Source organism: Setaria viridis, chromosome 2, assembly GCF_005286985.2.
Source record: "Setaria viridis chromosome 2, Setaria_viridis_v4.0, whole genome shotgun sequence".
NCBI classification, from domain to species: domain Eukaryota; kingdom Viridiplantae; phylum Streptophyta; class Magnoliopsida; order Poales; family Poaceae; genus Setaria; species Setaria viridis.
The window spans coordinates 3,741,429-3,760,773 of NC_048264.2; the positions used below are offsets into that span (position 1 = coordinate 3,741,429).

Below are 19,345 nucleotides of genomic sequence, written 5' to 3' on the forward strand. Positions count from 1 at the left end.
TGTCCTGGCCCAAGATTTATCTGGGCTGGGCCGAGCGCCTTGCGGTGAGAGATAAGGCCCGGGCCCACGAGATTTCAGGCATGTCGCTGGGATTTCGTTTGGTTTGTTGTTCATTTACAAAGTCACAACAAGTTCAAGTACCTCTGGGAAAAAAGAACACGCATACAGACTACTGCGCATGGACCCACACGATTGACGATTGTACGATTGTTTCTACAAGTAAAACGGCTGAAAGCACTCTGCCTACGTACCACACCACACTACGATCGAACTGCCCATCTCTGATCAGGTCTTCCATTGTATCTGTGATCGGTAGCAGCCAAAACGATCGATATGCACCATGCATTTTTTTTTCGTTGCATCGAGATTATATTCCAGAAGGCTTCGTCAACGCAGCTACGTTAAACGCGAGAACATCAACGATGATCGAAGTGTGCTTACGACGGTATATCCACGTCCTTGATCCACTGACAATACCAAAGCAAAACCTCACCCCCTCTCTCGTCACCAGGTGCCGGAGAAACGGTCCACTGCGGCCGGCACGAGCCAGCTGAACTCGTGAAGTTCTCTTCGACCCTTATGAACTCCTATATAAACAGCGAACGAGAGTGTCGAGGGAAGCAGGCTCCGACTTATAATTAAGAACCCCAAGACCAGCAATGGCGTCCAGGCTAGTGTTGCTCGTGGCCGCCGCGGCTGTCGCCGCCGCCGCCTGCCTCCCGGCGCCGGCCTCCGCCACGGAATGGATGGTAGGGGACAACGGCGGCTGGAGGGCCAAGTTCAACACGACCGGCTGGGCCGACGGCAAGACGTTCACGGTCGGCGACGCCCTCAGTAAGAGCACGGCGCGCTCAGTTATTTCCTCTCAGAAATCGTTGCATAGTAGCTGATTGGCGGCTCTACCTGTCCTCCCTCTCGCAGTGTTCATGTACCCCCAGGGGAAGCACACGGTGGTCCAGGTCGGCAACAAGGACGACTTCGTGGCGTGCAACCTGATGGCCAACGCGATCGCGACGTGGAACTCCGGCAACGACGTCGTCACCCTCGACAAGCCCGGGAAGATGTGGTTCTTCTGCAGCGTTCCCGGCCACTGCGCCAACGGCATGAAGCTCGTCATCGACGTCGAGGACGGCGCACTGGTGCCAGCGCCGGCGCCGGCGCCGGGGTGGTTCTAGTGGCCTGTTTCTGAACTCCATTTCCAGCAGCTTTCCTAGCACATGAACTGAACGAATAAATTAAAGTTTGCTTTAGTTTCCGTGCATGCTTTATTTTTTGTTGAGCTTATTATGCGACGTTTCTGTCCTTACGGATGAGAAGCATTCTCGTTCCTTCAGGTCCAAAACCTGGAAAATAATTGCAGCCATGGATACAATGACACATCTACAACCATGCGTCTTCTTTTCTTTGTTCATCCCTCGTGTCACTGATCAGAGTACACATCAACAAACAACTGTAATAAGAGAATAAGGGACGTAAAGTGTCGTATCATTACCACAAGGAAACCAAGAAACCGTATAATGTACTATCGTTGTCTCGTACTCACTCCATCTATTTTTATAATCCCTCGTCTATTTTTATAAAGCATGGTGTGACTTAGCATAATCTTCCAAATAACACTACCACGATTCATTTATCTTATATTATATTATTTATGCATTATAGAGTATATTTGATTACAAATCCAACCATATAAAATTTACATTATAAAAATAAAAAATAGTCAAATTATTGATCAAGTTTGAATCTTGATATGCGTGTGCATCTTATAAATAAAAACAGAGGGAGGATCAATTAAGCACATATTTGGACAGACAATTTTGCTAAAAATGACGGTGCAACTAGCAATAAATTTGAGCTTTTAACGCAAATGCTACAACAGCCCGGGCAATTGCTTCGGCTAACCAGTCTAATATGTTCAAATTCACCTGAATTTCGAGGATGCGCTGCAACTGCAACCTGCAAGCTCCCCAAAATTTCTTGTTAAGATCCCTCGCCTGATTGGACCGACAGCTCGAGGAAACGAAATTCAACTACTCACCTTGCTAGCGCCCACAAGCAAAGGCAACATAACCTGAAATATCAAAACATGCCCTGCGTATTCCAACGGAGTTGCACTGAATTATGAACAATACCAAAACGAGCTATTCTGTGTGTAAGCAATAGCAGGCGACAACAATATGTTTAATAAACCATACAAACTTGAACTATACATTCTCATAACGATATTATTGATTGCAAAAGTCCTCCACATGCTCCGGCTAGAACCACCAGAGAAGAGGCTTGATTTATCGCATAAATAATTCCATCCCGGATAGATTAAGCTTCTACATATTGGAGATCGGATGCCGGCATGTACGGTTGTGCACTCAAAAATAACAGCTTATAAGATGCGCAAAAAGATAAGCATAGGTGCCTCGTCCAGTGTCCTCAATGCCAACTATATACTACAGCTAGATCCATTTGTCTCAATACCGTCACCATTTGCCTCAACTCCCGATTTGACAATTTGATGGGTTAAGCAAGAACTGGCAAGATTCTCATCTCTCAAGCAAATTTGAATCAGTCGCTGAATCTGCAAAAATGTTAAGAGGAAAAATGATTAGTCCACAAATAACAGTGACAAGTCTTGAGGTCTTCTAAAGAACTGAAAGCAGCTGGGGCTCTAAGGAAATGAAAGCAGCCAATCACGGCTCTGAGGGGACAATGATGCAGTGAAACATTTATCCAATTAGGTCAAGCTCCACTTTGGATCAATAACTGAAAACTACAGTAGTATCCCAATGTTGCATTGGAGGTGTTTTTCCTACTAGACCACTAAAGAATATAAAGGCTCCAAGACTATCTAGGGGTACCATTTGATCCCATATAAATGAAAGTTCAAAGATCAGACAAATATATCCAAGAAAAGCGTGTTCCAGAAAAAAAAATCCAAGAAAAGCATTACAGTTGATTTATAATGACTAGTCAGTGTCACACCTTTGTCTTTTAGAATTAGGCTCATCAATTTGGTCGCGGTTATGTTGATGGGAACTCGTAGAATCTCTTGGGTCATCCCTTGCTCTGTTTGCACTCCCAGATGCAGCCTGAATCCAGTACCAAAGTCACAGACCAATTAAGAGATTAAATGTTCTATCAAACATAATAAGCAGAAGCAGCACTTGCCTGTGCATGTGTGCTGCTAGTGTCTGGTGGAGCACTTTGATTCTGTGTTTCAACTTGGGAGATAAATGGCATAATTTGTCTGACCATGCTAGCAAAGTGTAGCGCCTCCTCACTGGCTCCTGACACTTGTGTTGTTGCACTATTTCTACCATCTACCTGCTCAGCAGAAGACGTTGGTGCTTGCTGACTCGAGCTATTTCCTCTAACATTTTCTCCAGGGAGCATTGATCCAAGAAGGTCCATTATCTGAGAGAGAGTGACCAGGCCATTCTGCTGCCCAGGTGAGGTCTCAGAGCCATTTCCCACATTGACATCAGCTACAGATTCCAGATTACCTGCAAAAAAAATCAATTGATGATCTAGAAAAGTAAAACAAAGCATATAAGACCAGGAAGTGAACCAAAAATATCAAACACCAGAATGAGGAATAGTTCAATAATACCATAACATTCATTCAGAAAAGCATCTAGAAAACAAAGTATGACCAAGAAAAGGTAGTGCACATTCATATAGAACCGCGGGTGCAATCAGATTGAGTACTTGGATGTTAGCTTCCATAATATCATAAATTAATAGCTAATTTATCAGATTCGGAGTAAAAAAATAATATACATATGTAATATTTAAGTACTAATCAACACATTTAGTATACAAATTATTTAAATTTTAAAAAGAAAAAATGGAATATCATAAAGACTATTGCACTGCCTCAGCACATTTCTTGAGTACTCAGGTAATATTAAATCAGATGGGTAGCTATCCTGAGTCCAAAACGGGGCATAATTGTATCTGATTTCTATCCTGTTCAGCTGGTCCTCGCATTTTTAATTCTGTACGACTCCTTAACTGCCTTAGGAGGAAACTCACTGTCACATAATCCCATGCTATGATAGGATCACATGCTAGATTGTCTATGTAATGGCTGCCAATAATTTGACTTGAGTTATCAGTTAATTGAAGTTTCTTTGAAAGAAAATCTTTAATATTAGCTCGATTTGATTAGTCTGCTAACTAAATAAGTCACTGCCAGATCAGATTCAGTATCAACTCAACTAGGAGCAGTCCAACCCTATTGAGCCCTAGTTTGTTTATATTGAATAAATGCAACACAATAAAACAAGGTAGGAAAAGATGGAAGTGAGGAAAACTCACCTGCTTCATGAGCTTGAGATGACTGAGGAATTGATTGTTGATTAGGATGGGTGCTACTACGAGCAGGTTCATTTGGAGATTGACCATTTCGTTCATCGTTACCAATAGTGTTTGCTCTTTGTCGAACTCTGGTGATCAGTGGATAGATAATACCAACACCTCCACTAGAAGACCCTGATGGAGCACGACTGATACCAGCAGGCATGGCAACCACTGTTCTAAGTGGCAATAGTCTAACTCCAGACTCAACAGAAAAAGGAGTGCCACCTGCAACCCCTGCAGATGCTTCACCAATATTTGCATGCGAAACCTCTCCTGTCCTATTCGCTTGTGCACCAGCCGTCTCACTTGGGTTAGTACTGGCTACAGGCACAGACCCACCTAACAACAAAACAGAACACAATTAACAACTGCCATAACCAAAGTAACAGGATAAATGTGTACTCAAGAAAAAACAGGTATCAAGATACATCAAGTTTCTTTTAGAGGGGGAGGGGCCTGCTAGAGACTGGAACATCCAAACTTTCGATTTGGTGGGTCCACTCTTCTTGTACTTATTTATTTGAGGGATTTTCATCCACACCACCGCTTAGGGTCATTTTTCATCCAAACCACCAAGCTAGCCAATGCCATGTGGGGTTTGGTTCTACATGTCATTGGCACGGGCAGGCGGTATAGATGAAAAGTTCACCTCAAATGCCATAGATGAAAATATATCTATTTATTTAATATTCTAGATACTGAATCCATTCACGATCTTGATTGACACTAGTCTTAAAAAAAGGGCAGTTAAGCCATATGAAAGAGTTCAGCATACTTAAAATTAGACTTGATGCGAAAAAATTATATGTAAATTCAGTCAAAGAAATGTGATGCCTCATGCAAGATGATAGCATACCAAGCGGAAACTGTAACAGACGATAATAACATTACTCACCTGTACGGACATGGATATCAACATCTCTTGGATGTAAAACAGACCCTTGCGAACCAAGACCAGAAAATAATGTACCCATTTGGACAGACCTTCCTGGAAAAAATGGAACAGGCTGAACAAAATAAGTTAGCACATGGGCAAACATGACAAGGAGATCATCAGTAAATGCTAAAATTAGAACTTTTAATAACTCACTTGAACCATAAGAGGATTAGGCCCTGATGGAGATATATAAAGAGCTGGTCCAGAGTTTACAACCGCTTCTGACTGAAAGAAGGTAAAATAAATCAATACAAAAGTACAAATAATTTCCAAGCAGAAATAAGTTCAGCACAGTTGCCACAAAAAACCTACAGATGCAGGATTAATACGCAGCAGCATTGTGGTGCGGCCAAGTTCCAGAAGCAAAGAACCAAGGTTCTGAAGGAGAGATCCTGAGCGAAATGCACTGCTTTGAAGGTCCCTTCGTGTTGCAGGATCAGTTACGTTCTGAAGATCTCCCAATTGAGCTGAGAGTTGCTGGATTGATTTAACAAGAGTATTAACTTCAAGATGTAGTGATGTTCGGTTGAAAATGACAAAAAAAAATATATATAAGCAGATAATTAAATAGATGCAACAAACTTCAAATAAAAATGCATCGCCATGCATAAGAATCTTTTTGTTTGTTTGTTTTTGTTTTTTTTTGGGGGGGTGGGGGGGTGGGGGAGGGACAGATCACTGAAAAAAATATTCATTACTGAAGTGCTGCAGTATACATGTTGAAATGAGGACTTAACACACTTGGATTCTGCTTCAATTTCCTGACTGAACAGATAACTCATTACCAAATAAAAGCACTCTTATAGTTCAGTCATGATCAACACCGCACTGTTTCCTTGATACTATAAAATCGGCCAAGTAGATAATAAAGACATTTAAAAAGAATAACTGGGGACATCGAAGGTCTATGTTTCCATTTTTAATCAACAAGGATGCGATGTATTATTTCAATAAGCTACTTTATGGTACACAAAATTGCATGATAACCAAGAGACTGGATGCCACTGTAGAGCTTTTGATTTTAGTCTACTATTAGTGACTGGATTTAACAAAGTGACAATTGAGGGTCCATGGATCTACAAACACAATTTTGCCGTATTATAGTAAAACAGATTAAAAGGGAACATTTATACCAGCACCAAAGTAGGAAGAATTGAAAATTTTATATGTTTACTATCAGACAAATATGAGGTTTATTATCAGTACTGATCAAGTAATGCACAGTATCCTCAACTCAATAGCAATGACCAGAAGACATTAAACTATACATCAAGCAGCTTGATTTAGCTAGCCGGTGCCACCAAGAGTTTGAAAGATGTTACTTACAGATAGCAATGCACCGGCCTGTTCAACAACAATTTGCCTAGTAGAGTGCATAGTTTCAGCTAGCAAAGATGCAGTATGAAGCCCAAGTGTAGAAGTTGATTCAGGCTGGGTTTCCTGATTTTGTGTACCACCAACACTAGTACTTCCTGCAGTTCTGTTTTCCACATTACCCTCTGCTTGTCCTGTAGAAAAAGAGAAATGGAGGTAAACCTTAAGTAGATTAAATAATGGATGTAGCTCATAGAAAAACGAAGTCAGACCATTATGATTAAAGCCTTCCCTCCTAAATGAGTCCCTCATAAAGTCAATGTACTGAGACATAGTTGTCAAGGCATCAGGGATTACCTACAAGAAAGGAATATATTATTAAACTATATCCTGATATTTTGGAATCAAGGTGAGCATGTGACATCAATCAAGCGAATATTTACATTTGGTTGTGATGACCCATGTGCTGGCTCAGACTGGAAAAGCAGAGGAGTTTGTTGTTGGTCAAGTTCAACTCTTACAGTATTTGGGATGGAAGATTGTGTAGGTTCTGAAGGTCTGGTGTCAGAAGATGCCGGAGCACCCTAGCATCAGAGAAGTCATTTTCAAATAAGTTACTTTCGTTTCAATCTAAATTAATTTAGGTCAAGGGATTACCGAAGATTGTGCGCTTATTGATCCAAGCACGCTTTGGAGAATCTATCAAAAGAATAAGACAAATTTGAACATAATTAAGCTATATGACAAATTTATTTTTTTCAGCAAAAGAAGGGTGGGATAGAACATCTCAATGCACGTAGGAATTTAATATCACCTGGGCAACAAAAGCTGGGAGTTCACTGCTCCCGGGATCCACATTAACAGCCTCAAGTACAACACTTCTTGCCACTGTGGGACCACGACGACGACCAGAATTTGATGCATTAGCTGTAAAATTGTACCAATTTACAGTGCATAGAAGTTAATATCCAGAAGAGAACATGGAATAGTTCTAGAAGCAACACTGAAATGTAATGCTAATATGCCCATTATGTTTAAAGGAGTCCAACAAAGATTGGATCATCACAGACAAGTCCTTCAAATAGCAAATAACTTAGTTTAGCTCCAAACTGAAGTTCTAACTGAGATTGTTAATTGCCATATAGCACATGCAAGTCAATAGCACAAACCAAAACATGGATATGGAAGATCTAAAACACAAAAGATGAAATTAGCTTACATCGCAGATAACATTCAAAACTAATACTACTACAACTTAATGGGCCTGTACTAGGACTAGATGAACTTAGAAGTGCGAGTTTTACATCTTGGATAAGTACATAAATAAGCATGACTACACAAAAACTGAAGGCAGCACTGTTAGTACATGGCACGTTTGTTAAATTGTGTCTGCTCCTAGAAGAAAACAGACCTAATAATAATACTTCGGGTATTTGGAGTACTGGTAGTATATGAAACTGATAGTTGAACACAAAAACTAAAGTGTGTTGTGGCAAAAGCTTCCACCACAGACACCAGAACAACTTGACGATCATGACAATCACAACATTTGTCAAAGGATGTAAGCCACCAAAACACCGTTATAGCATAGCATGTGAACAAAACATATAAATAGTATCCTGATGACGTTAGCTGAACATGGTAACAACATAATTCAACAGGTTGACCGCATAACAGAACCAATACATCCAAAAATATCAGACACCTTGAAAGCAATATTCAAACACTGACATTAAAAAATATGCTTTATTCAATTTTAATTTTGTAACTGGTTAATGTCCACACAAAATTTACAATTCTTAGAATTTCAGACCTTCAGTTCCTGCACTTCCTGATGGAGCTGACTGGCCTGGTTGTCTAACAACAAGATGCAATGTATGACCATCTTCAACATCTAAAAATGTCATTAGGGAAAAGCAACATATTGGATAAATGATGAGTAAACTCCTCAGAAACTAAAAGTTGATACTATGCTCAATATAAAGGATTCACAGCGACATAAAACAGATGTGAATTATCCATATTGCTTATCAATGCACTGAGCACGATAGGAAGAATGTTAAGATTTTCCTTCTGACCAACAGGTATTCTCTATTTCTACAACTTTTGGCGGTAAAGCTAAAAAAGTTTAACCAGTAAAAATTCCAAAACATTACATTTTGGATTGGAGGGAATATTTGAAACTAAAGAGACCGAATAAAAGAAAATTGAACGTGGGAAAAAAATAAAGCAGATTTTCTTGCAAAGTGGTAGCAAATTAAACCCCAACACAGATGTATGAAGTTTTTAATATGCTTGATGTCATCTACCAATCAAATACATAACATATTCTCTGTACATGGAGTAAGCAAATCTTACAAAGCAAACAGAAAAACTGAATAAAGAATGCAAGGTTAAGTAGATAAGGATACGATAAGCAGACAAGAGTTCATCATCCTTTAGGACTCTCCCACGGCAAATCAAGCGTTGTTGTTCAGACAATATTCCTGTTACAGTAGCAATTTTTTCTTTCAACAGAGGAACCGGCACCTGCAAATGGGACAACAAATTAGCATGTGGCATGCATTGACAAACAAAAACATCTAAAACAATATTTGAAAAATATGTCATGCACTTATGCACCCTCTAGTTTCAAAGTTGCAGTCTCCAGCAAAATATATAGCGAAAGAGCGCAGAGGTTAATATTAAAACCCATAATCACTACAACAACTATTTTCATTTTTCCAAAATCATTTGTTGTTGTGTTTTTAGTGAGGTTAAGAGGTAACTCTACTGCACGCAGTCCCACATAAGGCCACGTGCACAAACATATCCAGGGCCCACAGATAAAATTATCAAAGCTATAAATGCTTCAAACAAAAACAATCTACCTACTTAGATGGAAAAGGACAACTAGCTACCAGATGACAGTTGAATTTTCAAAACAATTTCTGATTTACAACCAGGTGCCTTTACTCAACAGTTTTTGTGCTAATTTATGACAATCTGAGGAACAATACAAATCAAAGGCCAGTAGTCTACCATATCCAAATGAGTAAGACTATTTAATTAATAATCTTACATGCACATTCAAATATTTCAAAAAAGTTAGTCATTTATGTGTAATTCAGAAAACACTACAATCGTGAACAAATCTTGCATGGAGGAACCCCTGACCTTCTCACCAAAAGTACGCAACCAAAAATAACAGTGCAAATAACACGCGTGTAATAATTATGTTAAGTATTTGTACAAGCAAACAGTTTGTGAGATATGCATCATCAACATACACATTTATTCACACGCAAATTGTATGTCTGAGAATCCAAGGTCTTGATTTTGATCTCAATTGTAGTCTCTGAATCTTCAGCACAATGTTGCATTTGCACATCTGAAGTACTCTCCATGATCTCCTGTAGTAAGAAAAATTTAGATGCATAAAAAGCAACAGGTAGTTCATGTAACGTGTTTTACCAGATAAAATCAGTTCAAACGGAATAAAAGGGGAACTCAATTGCATGTAGGTATTCCATGGGACTTTGTAGCCTAACCATCCATGGTATTTTTGTCTCTATGATGATGCAAGTATCAAAAAGCATCTGTTTCTTCAACCAAGTTCACATGGATTGTTATAGGAATCTGGAGAAAAGGCCAACTCAATAACCCAAGTGTAAAATACAGGAATAACCACATCATCAGGAACGTTCCTAATCCCTAAAGTTAGTAGACTTTCCTATGCGGCATGTGCACAGATGGATCCCCTAGGACGCCACCCAATCGTCAGTCCCCACAAACAACACAAACCCTTGCTCCGCCAACCCACACGTCAGACCAACACAATCAAGATTTACAGCAGCTGCATAAGACATAGGCATCCCACCCTGCATGCCAGCGGTGGGGATCCAGGATTTAAGGCCAGTGATGTCACAACGAACTTTCAAGTGCGATCATGAGTATTGAACAAATAACAAATATGTCATCAAGTCATGTCCAACCACAAATACGAAGCCATGTACACTGCAATGTTTTGAAAATGCCTTGCTACACCTTCTGCATTGCAACACATATCACATCGTAATGGCAACTTGTTCACATGTAGTGCAAAGAAATTGACAAGGGAAAAAAAAACATATGTACGGTGCTAGGCCGCTAGGGTTTACTTACCTTGGGCAAAGAGAACCGAGATCCGGCAGCCGAGGAGGAGAGACGAAGCGGGGACGAGAAGCGGCCTACGAGAGAGGAAGGCGCGCGGTGGCGTCCCTGGGCTCCCCTCCGATGCGTGCAGGTGGGGGTCCCCTCGGACGAGACGAGAGAGGAGGGCCTCCCCTCCGATGCGTGCAGGAGGGAGAGAAGAGGACGCTTGCTTGGACGGAGAAGAGGGAGCGCGTCCGCCGCGGCTGCGTCACCGGCGCACGGCGTCGCGCCCGCCGCTCTCCAGATGCGCCGCCGCGGAGAGGACGGAGCAGCGAATGAATCGGTCGGGAAGGAGATGAGCGAGTCGGGACTCGGGAGCGAAAACCCGCGCGTGACGCGCGCGTGCGCGCGTGAGTGCGGATGCCGGATGGCGCCGTCCCGTCGATTTTTGCGGGCCGCTCCAAACAAACTACCTATCCTCCAATCTCAAAAATGAATTATAGGGAACCCTAATAATTTTTTGAGGGGCGCTGTTCGGAGCAACTACAAGAGTTTCCTAAAATTTTTTCCCAAAATTTTGTATTGGGGCTCTTCCAAAAAGTTTTTTCTCCCTAAAAACATATCAACCCATAGGAGATCACTAATAGCTAGCCCCAATATTTCAAAACAGGCCATGTCATCGAAATTGGGCCCGACCCGGCGCCTCCGTGCTCTCTCCCCATCTCATTCTTTCTTCTTCCTCCTCCAGCAACCCAGAGCAGCCAGGCGCTGCTGACGCACGCCAGCTGGAGCCAGCAACGCCACCCGGCGAGGTCCATGTTGCCCTTGATGCGCTCGCCACCAAAGGCGTGTGGCAGCAGCACCGGAGAGCTTGCTGTCGACATCGTGCTAGGCGATGTTACCCTCGAATGCATCTGCTCATCCTTTGTTGAAGGGATTTTTATTGCAGGAAGGAGGAAGCTGATGCAGAGGCGGCGCCTTGCTCGTCCATGTGCACCCTGCTCTTGCCCTTGTGCGCCATGAACATCCTCCTAGGTGTGCGCATCATCACTATCAGCCCCGGTGTCGTGAGCTCCTCGACACGCCCAACACCGCGGAGGCGGTCTTGCGCTGGTCCTTGGCTACCCTCCTCACCCTCTGGGTGGCGTTGGGGCCGCCGGCGATGGACCAGCGGCGCGACACGTCAAGGGAGCCTGCTAGGAACATGTCGTCATTTCGGGGTCAGCTGGTCGCCGCGTCATCGTCGTTGAGGTCCTCCCAGAGGCTTTCCATCCTTTCCTCTTCCTCCTTTTCGTCGTCGCAGAAACCATCGCCGGCGTAGTCGCTGAGCGCGAGGGAGGACGCGCCTTTGAGGCGCTGGCGGCCAAGCAGGACATGGTCCCGCCACGTCGAGGCGGCGCAAGTGGCGGAGAAGCTGTAGTGGATCAGCGAGGAGAGCAGCCAGACGGGCGGGCAGGAGGACGCCGACGCCGACGCCGAGCAGGTGGCGCCCGTCCCTGTCGTCGGCGGTGAGGAACGAAGGTGTTCAGGGCTATTGGGAAAGGAACGGACCCCGCATATATGCGGGGCAACTGAATTGTTTTTAGCATACGCGCATTTTTATGGGAAGGATTGGGGAGCTGTTGGAGGTAACTTTTGTTTGTTTTTCCCCTAAATAAGGTTTTGGGATAATTTTAAGGGAGCTTTTGGAGTTGCTCTTAGGAGGTAAGAGTTCGGATGAATCCTTCGGTTTTTTAATAAAAGACTAGTGGATATGCACATGCGCACCCACGTGATAAAAAAAGGATTGCATACCATATAAAATGTAATAATAAATAAACTCCATGTAAACTCCAGTGCATTCCACAATTCCTTGCTAGAGGTAAACTTTATGTAAGCATCGACCAAGTTCTCTCCAAGAACACCGATCATAGCTTCTCTAAACAAGGTGTCAGCATATCAGTATACTCTCTCCTCGTAGAGAGTGCATGGCCCCAAAGGTACACCTTCTGTGATGAACCACACGTTCATGGCCATGAGCCATAGTTGCATCTTACCAACACATCTCTTATAATTTGTTCCATCAAAAGTATTCGGTTTCAATTGTGCAGCAAAGCCAACTACTGAAAAAGCCCTATCAAATTTTTGAATTGTTGGAATCAGAGGCATTTTACGGTTTATTTTAATCCAAAATATTAAAATGATCATGATAGAAATAGAGACAGTAACAAGAACATGATCCACAATGTTTACACTAACAAGCATATAGCATATCATCGCTAATGTAAACTAAGTGTAACTAAGAAAGTTTCAAAGCACAATACCCTGAAGCTGAAAGTAACAGAAAGTTTCAAACTACGTTCATCAGTGGACAATCCCACAAGAATTTTAGATATGCGAAACTAAAACTTTGAAAAAATAAACATTTGGACAATTGCCAGATCGGGCTACAGAATGCGGGTGCATTTGTCGTCTTCTTCACCTAACCTAAATTTACAGTCAAAAAGATACTTCAAAGGTCATCTGACATTCCTAGTGACGCAGCCCGCACTCCTCGCACACGAAACATTCACTGATTCCTTCACCATTAGCTCTGTTCTTCCTCATATTGCCGCACATCCCGAAGAGCTTCCTCACGTTCCTCTGCAAGAACTTGAAGTCATCATCTTAATGGCGATCACTGTCTTCAACCTTCTGATCCAGAGGTTGCAATTTATGCTTGATGTCGTCGATGGCATCGAAGAGGTAGTGGATGTTGTTCCTGCAAGCGGTACAACACGTACGATCATGCTCCTCCAATTTTGACCTGTCGTCTTCTAGATCTTTCTCTTTACCCTTGTCTTGATGACGTTCCTCTTCCTCCTTACTTTTCTTCATCTAATCAGCCCAATCTCAGTACGTGTTGGAATCTTCTTCTTCGTCATGGCCTACAGCATCCCACAATCCAGGGCCTCTATCGTCCTCCAAGTCGCTATCACCTCCATAGTCAACCGGCCAGTACTCGGACGTCTTCTCCGCATAGCTCTTGCACTTGATCCCGCGGACTGTTGTTGAACGCCTTGTTGTGCGATGATGCCCTTTTTCTTCATCGTCGGTGCCTCATCATCAGTTGAGAAGATGATGAACTTGCGATCCGTGAGCTTTCCAGACGGCACCTTGCCTCCAACCCTGATGCGAGCACTATGAGGGCCCCTTGGCGGAGATTTGGGACGAAAATTGCACCTCTTCACCTCCACCCAAAGGGGGTGCCAGCAGCCACCAGAGGGGGCTAGGCCAATCGGCATGGGAAGGGCAACCTATCTTTTATTGAACCATCAAACCTCTACCTGCATCATATAGTTTTTGAAAATTATCTTATATTTCGAGAACTCCTGGAGTGAAGTACCTGCATCACAATGTTCTGTAATTGACACCGTGACAACCGTGTGGCGTTGAATTTTTTAGCTTCCTCGATCAAATGGCAACATCACATTTAATTCTTTCATGCACAGGGTAGCCCTTGCGTATAGCAGTTCTAACTTATGCAAAAACAAATCTATTAAAGCTGATTCACATAGAATATCACCGCCTGGATTAAATTAAACATAAAAAACCATTCTATGATGTTATCAAATCACCCAAATCACCTTCTAATTTTGACATTGATAGGTTTCCTAAAGTCTCACATGAAGTGACTGAAGATTCGTTCATGGTTCTGTCTAGGTGCTCCCTGAGCATGCGCTCCATCCACAGTCCAGCCCTGTTGGCAATACAAAATGCAAGAAACTTATGAATAGGACCATACTCATATTACTACATTTCCCCAAATGTAAAAGATAACCAAACCAGGTGGCCTCTGCAATGTCTGTCATGAGCTGATGTGTGATGTGTCCCACCAATCCATAGGAAAAAATACATTCTTTCTAAAAAAAATTCATGCATGCTTCTAGTTTATCAGAAAATATTGAGCAAACAAAGGAGTTATATACAACTGTGACCTATACGGACTGGTGGTTCAACAGTGTTTGCATTAGTATTTCCAAGCATGCAGGTCAAACATCGATCGAACACAGCCTCACAATATCATAAAACATGTTCCTTTGTTTTGTGCAATCTATATGCTCCTTTTCCCTTACTTCATCCAAATTAATATAACCAGGTTGACATCAACATGATTTCAACCACCAGGGAGCAATTGTTTTTTTCCACCACGTGATTTTAAAGAGAGAAGGATAAAAACAGGTCATGCTGTCCTTCCTCTAGCCTCGCTTGTCCTTCCTCTAGCCGACGCCGACCTGGTCCCATCGGAGGACGTGCACGAGCTGCTGCACGCCGCATGTGAAGGGTGCCGCTAACCGCATGCCAGCGCCGGCACGCGCAAGCCGCCTCACGTCGCAAGTCGAAGCTGCGAGGACTTGCACGCTGGCGTCCCGTGCCGGCCGTCGCCCGCGAGGGAGCCGCGTCCCGCGCCGCAGCCCACCGCCGGCCGAACATGGTGTTTGGAGCTCCACGATGGTCCATTGAAAAGCGTGGTCCATTGAAAATATGCAAAGTTCTCCAGAGAGATCAGTGATCCATTGCAAATGTGAAACGTCTAAAGAGAGATCATACAGAAGATGAGGAATCATGGTGTGGAGCTCTACGATGTACTCAGCGTGCTAGTTTGAGTACACAAGTCAAACTACAATACTTATGGGCACCAACTACTCTATAACCCTTTCTTTCATTCTGAAACTAAGAGAGAGATGATCATATATAATATGATCACACAAAGGATGCCTCCCCATTCAGATCAAAATAAGCACCATTTGGCCCATCGTCAGGCAAGAGAGCAACCTTCACAGGGTTGCGAGCACCCTCTTCAAGTGTCAATACTCCCATGTGCATAGACATATCGGTCTTGACATAACCAGGTGTCAGACAGTTGATACGCAGTGTAGGATACTTCTTAGCAAGAACCCTTGTGTATGCATTAAGGGCCGCTTTGGCAACTTTGTAGGCTGAAGATCCACCTGTTGGCCACCCATGTGCCTCTAGTAAGTTGGCCTTGAAATCTTCTAGGAACAAATCCAACAGTTCCTCCAGTCTCTTTTCAGTAAGATTGTCTATGTCATCGAACTCCTTCCTAAGTTCTTCACTGTTGAAGTTCTGCTAAAAAAGAAAGGGTACGATCTTCATTAACTGGAAGTGAACAAGAACAAGGGAAGTGGACTAAAACAAAGTGTACATTTTTATTGCATGCAACCCCCAGTAGAAATGTTCAGTGGCATCACTTAAATTTTTGTGGTAATATAGAAACCACCATTAAAAAAAGAAAAAAAATTCTACTGGTGCCTGCATCTGCATAAGACGTTACAAGTTGCACTGAAAGAAAATTGTGGAATGTGGACACAAACAAGAATGCTTCTCCGGAAGGCTATTGGTTGTTGTGCAACAGAAAAAAAAAACTCAAAACAAAGGGCGCCTTAGTAGTTGACAATGACCTGTGTTCAATAGCTTTGATATTTACAGGACTTACTCTCAGCAGTCCAAAGCCTGACGAAACATTGACAATTCTTCCAGAGGAGGATAACTGAAGAAGGGGAAGCAGTGCCTCTGTGACAATCTTGGCACCATAGTAGTTCGTCCTCATACACTGTTTAGCTTCCTCATATGTCTCTTTTGAATTTTCTCTCATCCATTCAACTCTCTGGTTCACATCCATGCTTTCAACCTATCCTTGCATAAAAATATTTATTATTCTTCAATCAAACAGATACTTCTATTTTTCTTAGTGTTGCATACATATATAATCATGTTATTCAGTAAATAGTCAGGTTGTAGGTGAAGGTACAGTCTAACATGCAATTCACTTCTGAACCTGGTGGCTGGCTGGCTGAATTGAATAACTTAAGGATTGTCAAACTCAAACGAAGATGTTTACCACATAACATGTCAACCTCTTGAAAGACAAACAGGAAACAACTATAGAAACAGGCAACTACAGCTACATTAACTTTACTTTCTTGAGAAATGTATGAATTACATAGGAATTGCTCACAAACTGCTCCTACAAAACAACAGTACTTTGAATTTAATATTTTGATTTAGTTAAGGGTACCTGATCCTTGACTTTGGCAACCAAAACTGGATCTCTGTCAACACCTGAAATCCCAGCATTATTGATCTACATGCAACAAGACGAGAAAGTATGATGATGCATTGCAAATAATTCAGTGAACAATCACTTCATTCAAACACTAATGTGTGATAAATCAGAAACGCAAAAGGTGCACAATAAGTTCACTCAATACATGGTTTTCTGGAACTTTGAAGCAAAGAAAAAAAAGCATTGAGAATAGAGTTTATAAGTATTCCACCTTGTTGGGAATGCTGCTGATTGTCTAAAACAAAATTCAGCACAACAGAGTATGAGGTCAGTTGCCACTTCTATATGTTAAAGTACCAAGTTCAATTTAAGTAGAAAGAGCAAAACGGAATGCATATCTCTGCCGGTGTCTCTGCTACTCCCCAAATTCAGTCAAAAAAAAAAATCAGCCGGAGCAATAGTATATTGGAACAGCATCGATTCCTACTTCCCCAAATTCATGGAGAAAACATCACCGAGCGAAGCGAGATGCAAAGGGGAGGCCATACCAGGATGTCAAGCCTCCCGAACTGGCCCCTGACGAAATCCGCCAGCCGGGCGGCGCTGGAGGGGTCGGTGACGTCGAGCTGGTGGAAGAAAACCTCGGCGACGCCGCCGGAGCGCCGGATGGCCTCGAGCGCTTCCAACCCCCTCGCCTCGTTCCTCGCCGTCAGGACGACCTTGAGCCCCTTGGTCGCCAGCTGCCGGCACGTCTCGAGACCGACCCCCTTGTTTCCCCCGGTGACCAGCGCGATTCTGAACGCACCCGGCGCGGCAGCGCCGACGGGCTCACGGAATCAGCGGGCGGGGGGAACTCGCTCGGCGCCTGGTGGCAGAAACTGGAGTGGGGCAGGAGGGCGGGTTCCGCCGGCGTACCTCTTGATCGACGGATTCGAGACGGTCGCGTCCATGTTTCCTCCTCTCCGATCGGGGCGGCGCGGGCGTGAGGGGAGGAACTGCTAGCACCTAAAGCCTTTGGGATTCGAGAGGACGATGATTCGCCGCCCGACCAGCCTTTGGCTTAACCACAATTTTTTTAAAAATAACCCCTACATCCAAAAAGTTCCAGTGCTAAGAGCCGTTACGAGCTGATCCCAGCAGAAAAGGCCAACTCAATAGCCAAGTGTAAAATACAGGAATAGCCACGTCATCAGAAACGTTCCTAATCCCTACAGTTAGTAGACTTTCCTATGGGGCATGTGCACAGATGGATCCCCTAGGACGCCACCCAATCGTCAGTCCCCACAAACAACACAAACCCACAAACAACACAAACCCTTGCTCCGCCGACCCACACGTCAGACCAACACAATCAAGAATTAGGACCTGTTTGGTTATGGATGCTTATTTATAAGCAACTTAAGTTGCTTATTGTAGTTGCTTATTTATAAGTCTAGGTGTTTGGTTTGGGTTGCTTATCTGATTGCTATTGACATATTTACCCCTGCCATCACATTTCCCTCTACCCCTAACAACCCAGCTCCTGTGGGGACCGAGCGGGGCGCGAGCGGCGGGCCGCGGTGGGGCGCGAGCGGCGGGCGCGCGGTGCGGAGGCGGCCGGCGGCCGGCGCAGCGGTGGCGGCGGGCGGAACCGGCAGTGGGCCTGAGTGGTGACGAGATAGAGGAGAGAGAAAGGGGAGAGAGGAGAGAGAATGAGGGTAGGAGGTGTAAAGTGCCCCATAAGCAACCATAAGGAACTCAAAAGTTGCTTATTTGCTTATGCATAAGCAACTTATAAGCAAGTCTATAAGCAAGAGTGTTTAGGTTATAAGCAACTTATTTGCTTATTTTTAAGTTGCTTATGGATAAGCAACCATAACTAAACAGGCCCTTACAGCAGCTGCATAAGACATAGGCATCCCACCCTGCATGCCAGCGGTGGGATCCGACATTTAAGGCCGGTGATGTCACAACGAACTTTCAAGTGCGATCATGAGTATTGACCAAATAACAAATATGTCATTAAGTCATGTCCACCCACAAACCACAAATAAGAAGCCATGTACACTGCAATGTTTTGAAAATGCCTTGCTACACCTTCTGCATTGCACTCCTACATGGCTTAACCACAATTTTTACAGAGCCTACGGCTTACTGACCAAATTAATATGGTTTAAGTGGAGCCTGGGGTTTACTGACCAGATTATCGTGGCTTAAACACATATCACATCGTAATGGCAACTTATTCACATGTAGTGGGAAGAAATTGACAAGGGAAAAAAACATATGTCCGGTGCTAGGCTGCTAGGGTTTACTTACCTTGGGCAAAGAGAACCGAGATCCGACAGCCGAGGAGGAGAGAGGAAGCGGAGACGAGAAGTGGCCTATGAGAGAGGAAGGCGCACGGTGGCGTCCCTGGGCTCCCCTCCGATACGTGCAGGTGGGGTGCCATCGGACGAGACGAGAGAGGAGGGCCTCCCCTCCGATGCGTGCAGGAGGGAGAGAAGAGGACGCTTGCTTGGACGGAGAAGAGGGAGCGCGTCCACCGCGGCTGCATCACCGGTGCACGGCGTCGCGCCCGCCGCTCTCTAGATGCGCCG

The 19,345-nt window shown here is 43.7% G+C and overlaps 3 protein-coding genes across 4 annotated transcripts; 1 reads left to right on the forward strand and 2 right to left on the reverse strand.

Moving 5' to 3' along the window:
- The first annotated feature begins 91 nt into the window (after positions 1-91).
- LOC117843966 (mavicyanin) lies at positions 92-1,175 on the forward strand. The gene is made up of 2 exons (XM_034724759.2): positions 92-834; positions 922-1,175. The coding sequence occupies exons 1-2, from the start codon at positions 660-662 to the stop codon at positions 1,173-1,175; spliced, it is 429 nt and encodes a 142-aa protein (XP_034580650.1). The 5' UTR covers positions 92-659.
- A 1,005-nt stretch (positions 1,176-2,180) lies between these two features.
- On the reverse strand, positions 2,181-11,115 carry LOC117844723 (ubiquitin-like domain-containing protein CIP73). 2 transcript variants are annotated; one of them, XM_034725494.2, is made up of 16 exons: positions 10,751-11,115; positions 9,877-9,999; positions 9,019-9,136; positions 8,421-8,501; positions 7,422-7,534; positions 7,265-7,306; positions 7,051-7,191; positions 6,880-6,964; positions 6,620-6,801; positions 5,606-5,770; positions 5,447-5,518; positions 5,252-5,363; positions 4,315-4,695; positions 3,163-3,497; positions 2,977-3,083; positions 2,181-2,572 (listed from the first exon to the last, which is right to left on the reverse strand). In XM_034725494.2, exons 2-16 carry the CDS (start codon positions 9,991-9,993, stop codon positions 2,560-2,562), a joined length of 2,064 nt encoding a protein of 687 aa, XP_034581385.1. In that variant the 5' UTR covers positions 9,994-9,999; positions 10,751-11,115; the 3' UTR covers positions 2,181-2,559. The 2 variants fall into 2 exon arrangements, with proteins under 2 accessions (XP_034581385.1, XP_034581386.1); XM_034725495.2 differs by having other exon boundaries at positions 7,129-7,191; positions 10,751-10,885.
- Positions 11,116-15,222: 4,107 nt separating this feature from the next.
- Positions 15,223-17,841, reverse strand: LOC117842267 (salutaridine reductase). Its single transcript, XM_034722656.2, has 5 exons — positions 17,682-17,841; positions 17,315-17,561; positions 16,779-16,844; positions 16,197-16,391; positions 15,223-15,826 (listed from the first exon to the last, which is right to left on the reverse strand). Exons 1-5 carry the CDS (start codon positions 17,714-17,716, stop codon positions 15,443-15,445), a joined length of 927 nt encoding a protein of 308 aa, XP_034578547.1. The 5' UTR covers positions 17,717-17,841; the 3' UTR covers positions 15,223-15,442.
- Positions 17,842-19,345: the final 1,504 nt, after the last annotated feature.